Below are 19,859 nucleotides of genomic sequence, written 5' to 3' on the forward strand. Positions count from 1 at the left end.
GCTTAACGTGTTTATGACGTATTAGAACGTTGTTACAACTTGCTATATTGGTTGTTATAACTGGTTAGGAGTTGTTAAAACTTGTTCGAACGTTGTACCAACGTCGTAGTTTCGGTGTGTGTTTGGCGGGCTCTTGTGAGATACTGTGTCAAAGACATTTTGGCAGTCCAGAAATGCGCAATATGCCTATCCTTCTCTGACCTCTGGGAGGGAGAGCAGGAGAGTGGAGATTGCTGGTGAGTAAAGGATGGGGGCAGATGGGAAATGGAGGGGTAGGGGGGAGGGACAATGTTGGGGGGGGGGGAGGAGAACGGGGGGTTAAGCCAGGTGGCGAGTGTGAAGCACAGATGCAATCAGCTTTGGGATCGCCGTTGCAAGTATTACGGTAGCTTAAGAATATGTGTTTATATATGCTTTTTCCTTCTCGTGACACTGTGTGTGTGTGTGAGACCACCTCACACACACACACACACACACACACACACACACACACACACACACACACACACACACACACACACACACACACATACACACACACACACAGTGTGGCAACATTACACCAGGATGACACCTCCCTCCCCCCCCCCCACCTCCCACAGATGATACAGGAGCCACGCTCTCAGCACGTGTCTTCTCACTTCCCGCGCGCGACACATTCCTCACCCGTCACACCCTACACCACCTCTCACAGCTCAATAGATCAATCACTAGTGCATCTATCGTGTACGCTTACGGGCTATTCATGCCCGTGTCACCTCTCGGGTGGCTTAACCTTCATCAATCAATCATTCATCTATCAGTTCCAGCCCCACTCCTGTGCCAGATAAGTCCACTACGGGCTCACCATAGCCCGTGCTACTTGCAACTTTTAGGTTCCCAGTAGCTGAATCTAAAACAACAACATACACTAGTGCCAATATACATGCTACCCACACTATACATACAGCAACAGTGTATAGCCATGCCTCATGAATATACATTAAATATACACCAATGTATATTTTTTTGCTGTTGCTCTTGTTTCAAGATTGAGCTACTGGGAACAAGAAGTTACAAGTAACATTTGGTTCCGTATTGTTATGGTGCTCCCGTAGTGGACTTAGTCCTGGAGGTTATCTAATCTCCGTGACTAACCAATCCCCGGCAACTCTCGTGGTGCAATGTGGGGCACAGTTTTTCCACCCAATCCTGTTGTGCTGCACCAGACTTTTCAACGTTGTACTGAATTATTACCACCAAAGGCAGTGTATAATCTCACTCAGGCTCCGGCCCTCTGAGTGAGATTATAAAATAGCCCCCTCCCGGCTCCCCCCCCCCCCTCCCACAAAAAAAAGTTACAGCCCCGCACCTGTGCCAGGTAAGTCAATTATGGGCTCACCATAGCCCGTGCTACTTCGAACTTTTTGTTCCCAGTAGCTGAATCTATAACAAGAACAACAACATCCGGCCCCCAATCCAGTTTACTCTGAATAAATGAATATCTGAAAGTCTGTCGTCTAGGATAAGCTTAAGTAGGATAAAGGTTACCTGCAAAATGTAACAATTCATAAATGAGGGGAATTAAATGAAAGACTGGAGTCAACATATTATTCACACTGGTGCCAGCCCAAACCCCAGTTCCAGCCAGCAGCAACCAGTGGCTGGTACACAGGTAAAAATATTATTAGTACCAATTTGCACGAAGAAATAAAACGCCTAGAAAATTTAATCCAAAAAAAGGGTGGCAACGCTCAAAGTATTGATATAAATCGTATTCAAATTAAATTCTATTTAAATAAATACTGACAAAAGTAAGGTAACATTATGGAGCTTAAGTTAATCCAACCCGTTCTCGCAAATTTAATAAGTCAATATTGACTTATTAAATATGTGCATACGTGACATACTTAACATAATAGATACCCATAAAAAGAATCATAGAAAACACCGACCTTACCTAACCTACTTAGTATGTTAAGATAAGCATCTTATTGCTTCGTAATTACAATTATTACCTAACCTATAATAGGTATAGGTTAAGTAATAATTGTAATTACGAAGCAATAAGATGCTTATCTTAAGATACTAACAAGGTTAGGTAAGGTTGGTGTTTTCTATGAATCTTTTTAAGGGTATCTATTATGTTTAGTATATCACCTATGCACGTAGTTAATAAGTCAATATTGACTTTACGAATTTGCGAGAACGGGTTGAGTTAATCACTAACAGCACTAAGGTCATCCTCGGTACATATACAAACTGATTAAGATACTTATAAGTGCATATCAGATGAAACGTCAACAACAGGTACGTTGATCAAGGCCTCCACACACCAGCGGAGGGACCCCCCCCCCCCTCCCAGCCTCCATATTGTTGACGTGTCTAGAAGTCATGGTCATTTAAGCCAGGTCATATCTTCGTGCCCACAGCTAGGTGAGTACAGACACACACACTTATGAAGCACGGTAAGTGGGAGTGTGATGTGGCATGTTATCTGGTCAGCTCAGGAGGATGTAAATAACTGATAAGGAGCTTTGCTGAACACCCGACTATCACTAGGTCACATGTGCACACACACACACACACACACACGGGTGGTACGCGAACAAGGGGACACAGGTGGACATTGAGTACCCAAATGAGCCACAGGGTCGGTAGAAAGAACTTTTTCAGTGTCAGAGTAGTTAACAGATGGAATGCATTAGGCAGTGATGTGGTGGAGGCTGACTCCATACACAGTTTCAAATGTAGATATGATAGAGCCCAGTAAGCTCAGGAACCTGTACATCAGTTGATTGACAGTTGAGAGGCGGGACCAAAGAGCCAGAGCTCAGCCCCTGTAAGCACAACTAGGCGAGTACATACACACACTGGTGGAGGGAGGGAGATAAGGCTGGAGAGCGTTGGTCACACAGCAGCAACAAGGGACAGAGGGGGCCAGGCACCTCACCCACCAGAGGTCACGTAGTCTGACAGCATTAAGTGGCGAAAATCCGGTAATGGGTATGTACTGTGGGTAGCACGGTGGTGGGGGGGGGAGGGGAACTGAGAGTGGCCAGGGGGGATGGGGGTGGCACTTGTGGGTGGTTGTGGGAGTAATATATGGGTGGCATTTTATTTTCTACCATATACGTGGCCAGACATTTACAATGCTAACCACCATATACAAATTTTCTTCTGTCCTCCATGAACAGGATTAGAGCTCTGTTAAACATATAGTTCAGTGATTGATTGAACAATCAACCACAAAAGGTGACTTGCAGAGCTTTTAAAATGCTAATCTAACCTACAAACATAAATACACAGATTTACGTCCGTCCTACATAAACAGTGTTCGAGGTGTGTTTTACATAGTGACATTAATGTGCGTTTACTAAAGGCTGAAATGCAATTCTAACCAGCTTCCACATGTCCTGTATACATATATATACATATACATTTGTGTCTCTCCTACTTTGATAGGGTAAGATAGCTGCTATAGAAACTAGCAGTGTTATTAAGCACTTAACCAATGAAGGTGATTAAGATGCTTCATACAAGCTCAGGTTATAGTTACATCATATACATTGTATAATTGATGCTATTACATAGTCAATCTTGGGTACAAGTCCAGTATCATCAAGTGTTTCCAGCACTCAGCTAGTATTTACTTAGTTCAGCATACCTTAGCCCAGTTTTGGCCCAGGTGGGCCAAAGCCAGTCAATACGGGACATTCTCCCATATCATGTAATATATGGGTGGCACTGTAGGTGGCAGTAATATATAGGTGGCACTGTTGAGGCGGCCGGCCTCCGTGGCACTATTGAAAGCCACTATTGAGGTTGTCACAGAACTGTCTGTGGCACTGTCGTAGCGGACCTCCAGTGACAAGCAGGAAGTTGTCAGAGAAAACCGTCATGCAACATAACAACATTCATACAAGGGACTGAAAGAACAAGAACTGGAGAAGGTGATTCTGCAGCGGCAGGACACGCCTGGAGATACACACAAGACGAAGTTAGAGAAGATTCAGAGGTATGCCACCAGACTGGTCCTGGAACTAAGAGGAATGAGTTACGAGGAAAGGTTAAGGGAGCTGAACCTCACAACCCTGGAAAACACGTATCCGACAACTCTCCCTAAACTCATGTGTCCTACACACAAAGTATCAACTTTGTCAACAAGAACACATTGTCTTAGAATATCCCGCGTTGACCCAGTTCCGTCCAGGTCGAGATGTGCTCAACTCTGATAATATTATCTGAATACATTTGATATGTCCTCAAAATCACCTTGTGAAGCTGTCCACGGAAGACAGGCGAAAATTAATAAATTGGTAATTAGCAGTGTTTGCCACGTCTGTGTTAGGGACATAAACAAGTAGCAACAACTTGTTGGTGCAGATCAGCTGGAACAACCCGTCCTCGACTCAAGTCCATTACATTCAGCGGTCAACCCCACAGACGCATTCATAAATTTTAACATGCTGATCATTCAAAACAGGAATTTTCTCAAATATAAATTAATATTATAATATATTACCATATTGTGCATATATAGGCTTAGGTTAGGTTAGGTGTTTATGTTCTGTTAGCGATTATTTGTATTTGTAGTACGTGGGTGAAGCATTTACAGCGTTGTGGTTCGAACAAAATTCGTCAGTGAAGCACTTATTCCAGAAGTGTTCGAACGTCAGCAGTTGTGAGTCCAACCCGTCCTCGACTCAAGTCCATTACATCCAGCGGTCGCCCCCACAGACGAATTCATAAATTTTAACTTGCTGTTCATTCAAAACAAGAATTTTCTCAAATATAAATTAATATTATAATATATTAGCATATTGTGCATATATAGGCATAGGTTAGGTTAGGTTAGGTATTTAGGTTCGGTTGGCGATTATTTGCATTTGTAGTACGTGGGTGAAGCATTTATAGCGATGTGGTTCGAACAAAACTCGTCAGTGAAGCACTTGTTCCGGAAGTGTTCGAACGAAATGAGTTGTGAGTCGTGTGTAAACCGCTTTTCATTCATAAACAGGGGGTTTGGCGGGTGGATGGAATCACTTTTGGATCTTTGTTTGGAGGACGGGCTGAACAGTCCGTCCTCCAAACAAAGATCCAAAAGTGATTCCATGCACACGCCGAACCCCCTGTTTATGAATGAAAAACGGAGTACACACGACTTACAACTGCTGACTTTCGAACACTTCCGGAACAAGTGCTTCACTGACGAATTTTATTCGAATCACAACGCTGTAAATGCTTCACTCACGTACTACAAATACAAATAATCGCCAACAGAACCTAAATACCTAACCCATGCCTATATATATATATGCACAATATGCTAATATATTATAATATTAATTTATATTTGAGAAAATTCTTGTTTTCAATGAACAGCAAGTTAAAATTTATGAATGCGTCTGTGGGGTCGACCGCTGGATGTAATGGACTTGAGTCAAGGACGGGTTGCACATGTACGCTTTCCAAGACAAATGAGCATCGCCCTCGTGCTCAGCAAGGTAATGAAGAATAATTTTGGTCTTCCTATTTACCTCGGGTGTGTTTACCTCTTATGTGTTTTTTTCGTGCGTATTTACGTAGTGTGATTACCTCGTGAGTGTTTACCTCGTGAGTTTTTACCTCGTGAGTGTTTACCTCGTGAGTGTTTACCTCGTGAGTTTTTACCTCGTGAGTGTTTACCTCGTGAGTGTTTACCTCGTGTTTACCTCGTGAGTGTTTACCTCGTGAGTGTTTACCTCGTGAGTGTTTACCTCGTGAGTGTTTACCTCGTGAGTGTTTACCTCGTGAGTGGGGAAAAATATGAGTTCTAAGTTGAAGTGGCCGATTATGTTTATCTAATCTTTGCAAGTAAACATAGTAGGGCAGTGTGTGTGTGTGTGTGTGTGTGTGTGTGTGTGTGTGTGTGTGTGTGTGTGTGTGTGTGTGTGTGTGTGTGTGTGCGTGCGTGTGTGTGTGTGTGTGTGTGTGTGTGTGTGTGTGTGTGTGTGTGTGTGTGTGTGTGTGTGTGTGTGTGTGTGTGTGTGTGTGTGTATTCACCTAGTTGTGTTTGCGGGGGTTGAACTCTGCTCTTTTGGCCCGCCTCTCAACTGTCAATCAATCAGCTGTTATTAACTACTAATTTTGTTTTCCACACACACACCCGAGGAAGCAGCCCGTAACAGCTGGCTAACTCCCAGGTACTTATTTACTGTTAGGTAACAGGGGCATCAGGGTGACAGAAACTCTGCCCATATTTGTTTCTCGCCGGCGCCGGGAATCGAACCCGGGCCTCAGGATTACGTGTGTGTGTGTGTGTCCAGCAGGTCCAGCTTCAGCTCCTGGGATTTCTGAGAATCCTGGCATGTGACGTGGTAACTTGGATGCCCGGCTGTCATGTCTTATTGTCATGTCTTACTGTCATGCCTGACTGTCATACCTGGCTGTCATGCCTGGCTGTCATGTCTTACTCTCATGTCTTACTGTCATGCCTGTCAGAGGTGAGTCATACACCTATCAGAGGTGTTCTGAAGTTCGAATTCAATTGAAATTTAAATAAGTTTATTGAGGTATAAATACAGACAAAAGGATGAGGTAGCTCAAGCTATTCTCACCCCGTTCAGTACAACGTGTTCATATATTTATATATAGACACATAACAAACAATAAACATATTACCGAACATTCTGAGTGATAAACATATACATTTCTTCCTTTACACATGCAGTATATTACCAGACATACACACACATATTTGTATGACTAAGTACACAGACCATGTGCAATAGACATTCAGACAATTCAACACAAGTTACAATCTTGGTGCAAGATTCTTATATCTCTCCAGAATATCATCAATCATTTCCGTTGTGACACATCTTGGCTATTTGTTCAGGAAGAGTCATTATCTCCGCGTTTCTATATATATTAATCAACGGATAGTCAAGAACATAATGAGAGTTCTGAAGTGAGTCATGTCTCCGCCCCTCGTGGAGAAGCCAAGCCTCTTGCAGACTCATGTTTTGAAGTGAGTCAAGGTAATGTCGCCGTGCCTGGAAGGCAGTCATGTCAGCGTTAAGTGTCTTCATGAGCACATGTACCTCAGGAAGAGGGAGGGAGGGAGGTGTGGGCTGGGGAAGCAGGCCCCAGAGAAGTCGGGGGCTGTGTTGAGCGGGAGTGAGGGAAATAATAGGTAGGAGGAAGCTGAGGTGATGGATAGGAGGGGTAGGGTGAGGGGGGACTAGTGGAGGGGTTGGGGGGGAAGGGATACTAGTGGAGGGGTTGGGGGGAGGGGGTCCTAGTGGAGGGGTTGGGGGCAGCGTTAAGACAGCCGTGGCAGCGTGTTGCCAATAAGTTTGAGGGTGACTTCCGCGGCCAAGCAAGTTGCTGTCTAAACACACATGTGCATAAGGGCGCTCGCGCACCCCCACAAGGAGTCCCGGGCTATTCATGCCCGTGCCTCTCCTTGGGTGGCTTAATCTGTATCAATCAATCCTCCACACGCAGTGCTTACCTATTATTACTTACCTATCAATGCAGGGGAAGTGTAGTCTGGCTGTCTCACCTTACCAGGTGTGTAGGGCGAGACTTCACCCTTCTACACCCATGCTGTCCATTTATAACTAAGTTTATCCTCTCCAAGTGTTCAATTATTCTCTCCTGATCACTCTTTCCTGTACCAGTACTCGGTGAAGAGGAGACGACTGATTGTATAAGAGGTCACGTCTGGTAGTTTCAAAAGACACTGAGACGAGCCGGAGAGAGAGGAGAGAGAGAGAGAGAGAGAGAGAGAGAGAGAGAGAGAGAGAGAGAGAGAGAGAGAGAGAGAGAGAGAGAGAGAGAGAGAGAGAGGGAGGGAGAAAGGGGGCATACATAACAAATGAGAGAAAGGTAGAACAAAGGAAGCAGATAAGTAGAGCCAACCTCTTCATTGTCCGCTCACGATGTCTCAAAATGTCTGCCAAGATGCCTAACTACTCTTCACTCTGTTAATTAATGATCACGCCCAAATCACCTGATCTGCCCAATAGCTCCCGTAGTAAGGATTCACGCTCCTGGCTTTGTGGCTTTTCATCCGGTTTTCCTCCAGATTTTGAAATTTGTTAGGATTTTAATGATTAAGAATACTTGCCTTAAGTCAATAAAATGATTTAAAAACTATTTATTAATAAATTAAACAAACGCATCCCCAAATAAACACTTTTTAAACGATGTTTTTAAGAAATATATTTGTGATGAAGATTTTAGATTTAAAAGTTTTAATTAACATGCAAACGAGTCCTGAAGTCATCAGTTACCATCTGATTTATCGACTCATCATCAACTAAGAATTTTTCATTTTATTTCCCCTGTAAATTCATCTTTGTTTTTTTAAGACGTTCCAAAATTTGTTAACCGAAAAGTTTCTATACTTCAGAGCGTATTACTTATAAACATCTAGTATCCCATCCACATATTTTCACAATTTACTTCATTTCATCATTTACATAATCCACATATAATCATACACTTACATACAATAACCACATATAATCATACACTAGATTAGATTAGATTTTTTATTCAGGTAAAGGTACATACATTGAAGATGAGTTACAAACATAATGTTGGAATTTAAAGATAGAGCTAGTACATACAATACCTAAAGCCACTAGTACGTACAGCGTTTCGGGCAACATACACTGTCTAAATATAATCACACACACACACACACACACACACACACACACACACACACACACACACACACACACACACACACACACACACACACACACACACACACACACACAGGACTAATGAACCAGGTCAGCCTGTCCAAATGCCTGAAAGCTACTGAGAGGTTAAGGTGGCGACGCCCCAACACTGTCGTGATTATCTTGATATGGGGGTCGCCCCTGGAGACAACCCCGGCGCCGCTCCCATCATTGTTTACTGGTAATGATGTGTGTGTGTGTGTGTGTTTTGCTGTTTGTGTCTGCTGAATCGAGCTTTTAGCTCTTGGATCCCGCCTTTGTAGCCAATCTATTTTTCCTCTATTATGTATATTATTTTTCTATAACACATGCACACAAACACATTACCAGGAAGCAGCTCGTAGCAGCTGTCTAACTCCCAGGTACCTATTTACTGTGTGTGTGTGTGTGTGTGTGTGTGTGTGTGTGTGTGTGTGTGTGTGTGTGTACTACACCTGCACGCCACTACACCCGCCATTGTGTTAATCAGGACACAACCTTGAAAAATGTTCACGAGGTAGGACAATGAGAGTAAACCAAACCCGTAGACAGGGCTGGGGACAGGAATGTGAACCGTCAAACAGGATGCGATACTGTCTCCTTGACTCTACTCCCAGTCACTTACATGATTCTACGTCCAGTCAGTCACGTGACTACTTTCAGTCACTCACGTGACTCTACTTCCAGTCAGTCATGAGCTCGGTGAAGGTCACCTGGAGACCTTAGTGAAGGTCGCCTGGAGACCTTAGTGAAGGTCGCCTGGAGAGCTTTGAGTACCACGAAGAATCTAACGTTGTTTTCACTATAATCCCACAGAGGAGGCCTAGTTAGAGACCGGGCCGCGGGGACAATGACTCCGGAGGTGCGTAGGACCCCCTTGACTGAATAGTCTACAGAGGATGTGAGGGTTTCAGATACGAAAGCTACGCAGTTTTCTCCCACTCAGCTGTGAGATGGCCCGGTTGCTATGGTTACTCGTAGATAACAGACCGCTCCAAGCAACAGCCTGGTGGATCAAACTCACAAGTTGAGCCTGGCCTCGGGCAGGGCTTGGGGAGTAGACAAATTCCCAGAAGCCCATCAAGAAGGTATAACACATTGCTCTAGTGCCAGGGGGACACATTGCTCTAGTGCCAGGGATACATTGTTCTAGTGCCAGGGGATACATTGCTCTAGTGCCAGGGATACATTGTTCTAGTGCCAGGGATACATTGTTCTAGTGCCAGGGATACATTGTTCTAGTGCCAGGGATACATTGCTCTAGTGCCAGGAGGTACATTGCTCTAGTGCCAGGGGACACATTGCTCTAGTGCCAGGGGACACATTGCTCTAGTGCCAGGGATACATTGCTCTAGTGCCAGGGATACATTGTTCTAGTGCCAGGGACACATTGTTCTAGTGCCAGGGGACACATTGCTCTAGTGCCAGGGATACATTGCTCTAGTGCCAGGGATACATTGCTCTAGTGCCAGGGGATACATTGCTCTAGTGCCAGGGATACATTGCTCTAGTGCCAGGGATACATTGTTCTAGTGCCAGGGACACATTGCTCTAGTGCCAGGGATACATTGTTCTAGTGCCAGGGACACATTGCTCTAGTGCCAGGGATACATTGCTCTAGTGCCAGGGACACATTGCTCTAGTGCCAGGGATACATTGCTCTAGTGCCAGGGACACATTGCTCTAGTGCCAGGGATACATTGCTCTAGTGCCAGGGACACATTGCTCTAGTGCCAGGGATACATTGCTCTAGTGCCAGGGACACATTGCTCTAGTGCCAGGGATACATTGCTCTAGTGCCAGGGACACATTGCTCTAGTGCCAGGGATACATTGCTCTAGTGCCAGGGACACATTGCTCTAGTGCCAGGGATACATTGCTCTAGTGCCAGGGATACATTGTTCTAGTGCCAGGGATACATTGCTCTAGTGCCAGGGATACATTGTTCTAGTGCCAGGGATACATTGCTCTAGTGCCAGGGATACATTGTTCTAGTGCCAGGGATACATTGCTCTAGTGCCAGGGATACATTGTTCTAGTGCCAGGGGACACATTGTTCTAGTGCCAGGGATACATTGTTCTAGTGCCAGGGGGACACATTGTTCTAGTGCCAGGGGACACATTGTTCTAGTGCCAGGGATACATTGTTATAGTGCCAGGGGGACACATTGCTCTAGTGCCAGGGACACATTGTTCTAGTGCCAGGGATACATTGTTCTAGTGCCAGGGACACATTGCTCTAGTGACAGGGGGCACATTGCTCTAGTGACAGGGGACACATTGCTCTAGTGACAGGGGACACATTGCTCTAGTGACAGGGGACATATTGCTCTAGTGACAGGGGACATATTGCTCTAGTGACAGGGGACATATTGCTCTAGTGACAGGGGACATATTGCTCTAGTGACAGGGGACACATTGCTCTAGTGACAGGGGACATATTGCTCTAGTGACAGGGGACATATTGCTCTAGTGACAGGGGACATATTGCTCTAGTGACAGGGGACATATTGCTCTAGTGACAGGGGGACACATTGCTCTAGTGACAGGGGACATATTGCTCTAGTGACAGGGGACATATTGCTCTAGTGACAGGGGACATATTGCTCTAGTGACAGGGGACACATTGCTCTAGTGACAGGGAACATATTGCTCTAGTGACAGGGGACATATTGCTCTAGTGACAGGGGACACATTGCTCTAGTGCCAGGGGACATATTGCTCTAGTGACAGGGGACACATTGCTCTAGTGACAGGGGACATATTGCTCTTTTTTTTTTTTTTTTTTTTTTTTGAGATATATACAAGAGTTGTTACATTCTTGTACAGCCACTAGTACGCGTAGCGTTTCGGGCAAGTCCTTAATCCTATGGTCCCTGGAATACGATCCCCTGCCGCGAAGAATCGTTTTTTCATCCAAGTACACATTTTACTGTTGCGTTAAACAGAGGCTACAGTTGAAGGAATTGCGCCCAGTAAATCCTCCCCGGCCAGGATACGAACCCATGACATAGCGCTCGCGGAACGCCAGGCGAGTAGTCTTACCACTACACCACGGAGACTGTATCCTGGTGACAGGGGACATATTGGCTCTAGTGACAGGGGACATATTGCTCTAGTGACAGGGGACACATTGCTCTAGTGACAGGGGACACATTGCTCTAGTGACAGGGGACATATTGCTCTAGTGACAGGGGACATATTGCTCTAGTGACAGGGGACATATTGCTCTAGTGCCAGGGGGACACATTGCTCTAGTGACAGGGGACATATTGCTCTAGTGACAGGGGACATATTGCTCTAGTGACAGGGGACATATTGCTCTAGTGACAGGGGACATATTGCTCTAGTGACAGGGGACACATTGTTCTAGTGCCAGGGGACATATTGCTCTAGTGCCAGGGATACATTGCTCTAGTGACAGGGACACATTGTTCTAGTGTCAGGGGGACACATTGCTCTAGTGCCAGGGGACACATTACTCTAGTGCCAGGGACACATTGTTCTAGTGACAGAGCAGCTAAAAGCTTCCGTCGTGACGGGCAAATCTGACAGATTCTATAGTGACATATAATAAGTAAGTCAATATAGCTACAGGATGCTACACAAATGTATTAGAGCAACATGCCAGAAAACTGGTATATTGACAGGAAAATGAGAATATTGCTAAGGTTCCTAGAAGATCAGAAAGGCAACACAGCCTTAGACCAAAAATTTGCAATAGTAACAGTCAGGCCAAAGAGTGCTATATTTATAGATATACCAGCAAATCATTATAGAGAGAAGTGGACAGGAAATTGACGGTTATACCAGGAGGCTAACTCACATGTCGGCTTGATCTTTGTCTGTCTTGAAGACGACGGGCATGATGGCGTGTTCCCCTGCTGCTCTCACTCACTAACAATCCTCAACAATCTCACACACACTCACTGTCGCCTCACTCGGGGGTGGGGGAGAGAATCGCAGCGCTACCTTCAGCTACCTCACACTCCCGACACGGACTGACTGACTCACACTGGCGCCTCCCTCACGGAAAACGTGAGCACCAGCTGGATCCAGACGGGAATATGGCGTGCGAGATCTCGCCTGGAATGGCCAAAAATGGTTCCTCCTAGTCGCCGGATTTCACACCCTCTCCAACGGTGGCACTCGAGGCTGCTCTAGTGGCCACGGCTGAGAAAAGTCCCGCAGCTGGGTTTGGGTTATCAGTGACGGCGGGGGAAACTACGATAACGAGAAGTGTGGCAACTGCGCGCACACACTGGTCACATGCACCAGGTATTGATCACTGGCGAAGGACGAAGAGGTCGACGCCGGATTCGCGAAACATTATGAAAACCTATGACCTTTGTTTAGCTTATTATCGTAATTAACTTGACCACTGCTAGAAGCCTCAATTATAATTTTTAATTATATTTGAAAATAATATTTGATAGTGAAACGTAGGTTGAAGGTTAAGGCTGACGAACAGGAGCTCGAGGAGTGTTGCCCCGAGGGTGTAGCAGACACACCTTCGTGGTGGTGTACCAGAGAGCACCAGGAGACCACCACCTGAGGCTCTAGCTCACTCCCGGCACATTTACTACCACACCACCGCCTCCTCCACTATACCACTTCCTCCACATTACCACCACCTCCCAGCGTGATCCCATCACCACCACACACACATTGTGTGTGTGTGTGTGTGTGTGTGTGTGTGTGTGTGTGTGTGTGTGTGTGTGTGTGTGTGTGTGTGTGTGTGTGTGTGTGTGTGTGTGTGTGTATTCACCTAGTTGTATTCAGCTAGTTGTGCTTGGGGGTTGAGCTCTGCTCTTTTGGCCCACCTCTCAACTGTCAATCAACTGTTTCTACTACTACTTTTTTTTTCTACACCACACACACACACACACACACACACACACACACACACACACACACACACACACACACACACACACACACACACACACACACACACACACCAGGTAAGCAGCCCGTGACAGCTGACTAACTCCCAGGTACCTATTTACTGCTAGGTAACAGGGGCATAGGGTGAAAGAAACTCTGCCCATCGTTTCTCGCCGGCGCCCGGGATTGAACCCGGGCCACAGGATCACGTGCCCAGCGTGCTGTCCGCTCGGCCACCGGCTCCCATGTGTGTGTGTGTGTGTGTGTGTGTGTGTGTGTGTAATTACCTAAGTGTAGTTACGGGATGAGAGCTACGCTCGTGGTGTCCCGTCTTCCCAGCACTCTTTGTCATATAACGCTTTGAAGCTACTGACGGTCTTGGCCTCCACCACCTTCTCACTTAACTTGTTACAAGCGTCTACCACTCTGTTTGCGAAAGTGAATTTTCTTATATTTCTTCGGCATCTTTGTTTAGTTAGTTTAAATCTATGACCTCTTGTTCTTGAAGTTCCGGGTCTCAGGAAATCTTCCCTATCGATTTTATCAATTCCTCCTGACCTGACCTGACACAACCTAACCTGACTTGACGCAACCTGACCTAACCTCACGTAACCAAACAATTCGCATATGAACGAAAGATGTGTGTGTATGTGTGTGTGTGTGTGTGTGTGTGTGTGTATGTGTGTGTGTGTGTGTGTGTGTGTGTGTGTGTGTGTGTGTGTGTGTGTATGTGTGTGTGTGTGTGTGTGTGTGTGTGTGTGTGTGTGTGTGTGTGTGTGTTTCTTGACGTAGAGGTTGTTTATGTATTTTCCGTAGTGGTGGGTGGTGTTGTGGTCATGTAAGTAGGGCGTGTTGATGTGGGAGACAGGGAGGACGTGACAGCTCATACATTAGAGCCCAGATTACGGCTGTTATATACGTAGTGATCCAGATCAAGTCCTGGCCCGAGGAGCACCTCGAGGCTTGTCAGTCCTCCGTCAAGGTGTTGCTCCACTCCTAATACCACAACCTCAATCACTATCACCATTCTCAATCTCAACCTCAATCACTATTATACATTCGATATAACTAATACAGTCACTGAGAGGGGTGTCGACGAAAAACATGCCGGCTTTGTTATGCAAGCCCCTTGGGAATCTCCGCCAGAAGACTTTAAGATTATGGTTCTTGAAGGAAAAAATAACCAGACTGATCCTCATCTGGTACGTAATATTGCACAGATGCATATAGAAGCAAACTTGGCATCCGACAGCTTCACATACTTCACAGATGGATCAGTAGACCAGCAGGGACAAGAAACCGGGACTGCAGTTAAGGCAGGAAATTTGGTAGTTAGTTGGAGACTGTCAAACGGGGTGATCAACTTTACAGAGATGCTAGCCATTCAAAAGGCTTTGGAACATGCTCTTGCTGAACACCGACAACATGTTATCATACATACTGATTCAAGAACTGTCATTGAAACCTTACAACAAGAACACATATGTGATAACATCCACCTGATCACAAATGTCATAGCATTAATGTTCTCAAACGTCAAGGCCGTCGGGTACTTGTCAACTGGGTGCTAAGTCATGTGGGAATAACAGGAAATGGCATTGTAGATGAAGCTGCAAAACTTGTAACTAAGAGAAGAAATGTAGACATTTCCATACCACAGAGTCTATCACAGATTAAGAAAGTAATTAGAAACAGAGCAATGCAGAAGATGTACAGTGACCACAACACAGCAGTTGCAATATCAGGATCTGCGGGTTAGTACAAGAATTCAACCAACTACGAACCACTTATTTTGCTGAAAAGGAGCAGTAGATCCTAAGTTGACTCGCATCTGCAACTTGTTCGCTCAACAGGTTGATACACGGGAGATCAGGTCAACCGATCACATGAAGACTCTGACACTCACTTGCCAGAGTCTTGGGCTGGACGGTAGAGCGATGGTCTCGCTTCATACAGGTCGGCGTTCAATCCTCGACCGTTCAAGTGGTTGGGCACCATTCCTTCCTCCCTATCCCATCCCAAATCCTTATCCTGACCCTTTCCAAGTGCTATATAGGCTTGGCGTTTTCCCCTGATAATTCGCTCCTCTGACACACAGTTGGCTACTGGCTCATCCTATTCCTTATATGACTGTTACTTTGATTTTAAAGAAGTTTATTCCTAATGGTTCAAATAATCTCATGATATAAACAAGTCTATGAGGAGCAGGCTTGAGCTGACCTGTGGTAGGACAGCAGCTCTTGCAGCTTCACTTGGCACCTGTTCCTCATTTGATAGTTATTTAGATTTATATAATAATGTAATGAAATAAACGAGTCTCTAGAGGGCTAGCTTCAGATGAGCTGAGGTAGGATAACAACTCTTGCTTGCAGTTTGGAATTGACAGCCCTAATGCAACACAAAGCTGGCAATAATAGGCTCATATGACGGTTGGTTATATACTTGCTGGAACTGATTACAGCTGTGTAAATTGTGGTGGAGACATCGTCCACTTGGTCGGTCTCAATATTTGTATTCATTGGCATTTAGCCCACCAGCCTGTATCCCCTACCTTTGGCAACCTTAGGTTTGGAAAGGGTTATAACCGATCTTATTTTACTCTATCATAGATCATTTACCGCCCTTTCTGGTTATATATAATCCACATGATTCGTCTGCGTGAAAGCCTTAAATTCATACGAATTCTCTATGTAGCGAGGTCCTCGTAGTGATCAATCAATGTTTGTATCAATGATTGAGGTCGGTATCTTCAATCGATCGAGTAGACAAACTGCAGCGTTGTAGCCTAGTTATCAAAGGACAAATGATAACTAACTTGAAGAACGTAATCTTAGTATCATATAATTTTTAAATATATATTAATAGCTATTACACCACCTCGCCTCACCCCCCCCCTAAAATTGATAAAGAGGGAAGGAAGGAAGGAGTTGCACTATTTTTAGCGCCTGATATGTAAACACACCCCCGAGACCAGGACGGACAAACACACCATGAAACTACCACGTTTGAACACGTTTCAACATCTTCTAACAAGTTTCAACACCTTCTAACAAGTTTCAACACCTAACAAGTTTCAACACCTTCTAACAAGTTTCAACACCTTCTAACAATTGTAACAACCAACATAGCAAGTTGTAACGACGTTCTAATACATCATAAAAACGTTATAACTAGATGTAACAAGTACCTGCAGGACGGAACACTCCGCCACCAGCAGCAGGCCGGAGCCACATCTGTACTCTCCGCCACACTAAAGAAATAGTTTAGCATGAAGAGCAGGAAGACCTAAGACCCCTAAAGAAATAACCGTTACGCATACAGAGAAGCGACATTTAACACTCCGAGGAAGAACCTTAGGTGTCACAGAGTCCGTTACAGACATGGCTCTGAATCCAGTCCCCACTAACCGCGCGCGGGACATGTCCCTCCGGGCAAAATTTAAATTTAAAATTGTCATTCTTATCACATACTGCAGCGCCATTTATTACTAAAACCATCATTTACTTGAATTATAAAGTCGTAGCGCTTCGCCAGCTTACGGTATAAATATAATACAGTCACTAACACCAAATAATGAGACCAAATAATAATGTAAACATCCTGAGACGCGAAAACAAAATATGGCAGAAACTGAAATTCCCACCAAATCCCAGGACCAGTATTCATCATACATTTACGCAACCGGTTACGAAACCTGTACATCGTTCCTCAATCATGATAGCTTTGTTTATGTTTATAACAGTTTACGAGCTTGGAGATGTCACAACCCAAGAGAATTATTATTACAAACAGATTCGTTGGGCTTCGGACCTCATAAACTGCTAGTAAATGTAAAAAAGGTCGCCAAGATTGAGGAAAGATGCACAGGTTTCGTAAATAATTTCGTAAATGGTCGATGAATCCCAGCCATATAACCCTGACAAGTTGTAGGTCAATACAGTGTCGTGCTCAAGATCATTCATTTCTAATATTAAAAGATCATAAATGAGTGCATCACACCATGACTGTGGGAGGTGAGGTGCACCACACCATGACTGTGGGAGGTGAGGTGCACCACACCATGACTGTGGGAGGTGAGGTGCACCACACCATGACTGTGGGAGGTGAGGAGCACCACACCATGACTGTGGGAGGTGAGGAGCACCACACCATGACTGTGGGAGGTGAGGTGCACCACACCATGACTGTGGGAGGTGAGGAGCATGACTGTGGGAGGTGAGGTGCACCACACCATGACTGTGGGAGGTGAGGTGCACCACACCATGACTGTGGGAGGTGAGGAGCACCACACCATGACTGTGGGAGGTGAGGAGCACCACACCATGACTGTGGGAGGTGAGGTGCACCACACCATGACTGTGGGTGGTGAGGAGCACCACACCTCCCACAGTAGCGAGCGTGGAGGGGGGTAGGGGGTGAGGAAAGAGGAGGTATGGAGGTGTTCACGGTGTGGGAGCATGGCGCCGCCCGCACCTCTCCGCCAGTTTGTTATTACCTCGTATTATTATGGCTTCGTGCCAAGGCTCCCCCACTTGTCACTGGTTCCCCACTCCCAGCCTCCCCCCCCCCAATACCTGGGGGGCCAGGTCACATACCCCCCAATACCCGGGGGGCGAGGTCATACCTCGTACTACTCCTTGTGAGGAGGGGTCACATACCCCCAGCACGGGAGAGGGAGACCCACCCCGCCTGTGCACGAAGGCCTGTATACAGCCGCACTGTGAACACAAAACATAACCCCATTGAGAGCAGCATCAAAACATGTGTATAAGCATCAACGTATACACATATGGATGAATCTATGCATGTCTACATGTGCTAAAATACCTGTCAACAAACCTGACGAACACACCCGCAGCCACCAACTGCGGCATGAGAGAGTAAACTTATCTAAGCTTCCAGACACACACACCTGCGTCGTGGCTCTGTGGCTTTATTTCACACTCTCACACCTGATGCAAGTCGTCCACCTCCCTCCCCAGACACACACAAAGTGCCGTCAATCGGAAAGAACACGCCAGGATAAGTATATACATAGTTCCAAAAGAAGTAGATACAACAGCCTAAGCGCAGAAGTAACAGAAGCCATTACATCAGAGGTTTAACAATAAGAAAGGCGAAGCCCAGGAATTAAGCCTCACTCCAACAAACTGTAACAACAGCCATGGGTGTTTTAGCAGGTGGGTGCGCCCCTGCCTTAGTGTAGAGGGGTGGGCGTGGTGCGGGTCACACCCCCCCCCCCTGCGTTTATCTAATCTGATCCAGAGACGTAAACAACGCGCGCATGACGCAGTTTCAGCTGGACTTGGGTACGCACCGAAGGGTGAGAATACCTTCCATTACCTCAGCCTCTGTGCCTTCATATATATCAAAATAAACTTGTGATGACCAAACCACACACCAGGAGATGAGGAGACGACGACGACGTTTCGGTCCGTCCTGGACCGAAATCGACAATTAAGTCGATATGGTGTGGTTCGGTCAACATAACTTCCGCCACGTTATTGTGACTCGTCTCTCAATACACTTATTTAAATTTCGGTACGCATGTGTAGATGTTAATGAGTTATCATTTTTATTTTGTCCACGTTCAAATAGGTACATATCAAACTTATATATAACAGGTAACTGGCTTCTTGTGTGGGCATATACCCCACGCAGGCATGGAGGAGCTTACAACACGTGTGTTATCAGGGGGCAAGGGTGTGTCCAAGCACTCACCTACACAGTTGCTAGCCGGCCACAATACGGCCATAAGCCCAACTGACCCAGTTAGTAGTGCATCATTCACACTCCCACATCACTCACAACTGCTACTGATACAAATATCCTGACTATGTGTGAGGGTGGTGCGGATGTGCTTCCGTACTCATCTAGTTGTGCTTGCGGGGGGGGCGGGGGTGGGGCTGGGGGGGGGGTTGAGTTTGGTTCGGATGGTACACGACCTTGGTCCCGCCTCTCAAACTGTCAATCAACTCCGTTGTACAGAATTCCTAGGCCTATATTGGGCATCTATCATAATCATACCTTTAAACTGTGTATGGAGTCAGCCTCCACCACATTACTGCTTAATGCATTCCATCTGTTAACTACTCTGACACTGATGAAATTCATTCTAATGTCTTCGTGGCTCATTTGGGTCAGTAAATTATGATAGATGTGTGTGTGTGTGTGTGTTTACTAGTTGTGTTTTTGCGGGGGTTGAGCTTTGCTCTTTCGGCCCGCCTCTCAACTGTCAATCAACTGTTTACTAACTACATTTTTTTTTCTCTC

General features: G+C 45.6%; 1 protein-coding gene across 2 annotated transcripts in view; it reads right to left on the reverse strand.

Moving 5' to 3' along the window:
• Drat (Death resistor Adh domain containing target) overlaps positions 1-19,859 on the reverse strand; it is a 46,598-nt gene that overhangs the window by 18,820 nt on the left and 7,919 nt on the right. The window contains exon 1 of one of the 2 annotated variants that reach the window (XM_045738029.2): positions 12,526-12,820. The exons of the other annotated variant lie outside the window; for it this stretch is intronic. Within the exon in view, the coding sequence (XP_045593985.1) occupies positions 12,526-12,566 (41 nt within the window). The 5' untranslated portion in view covers positions 12,567-12,820. Of the gene's footprint in view, positions 1-12,525; positions 12,821-19,859 lie in introns of those variants that run through there. 2 annotated transcript variants of the gene reach the window in all.

Source organism: Procambarus clarkii, chromosome 20 (genome assembly GCF_040958095.1).
Source record: "Procambarus clarkii isolate CNS0578487 chromosome 20, FALCON_Pclarkii_2.0, whole genome shotgun sequence".
In the NCBI taxonomy this organism is placed as follows: domain Eukaryota; kingdom Metazoa; phylum Arthropoda; class Malacostraca; order Decapoda; family Cambaridae; genus Procambarus; species Procambarus clarkii.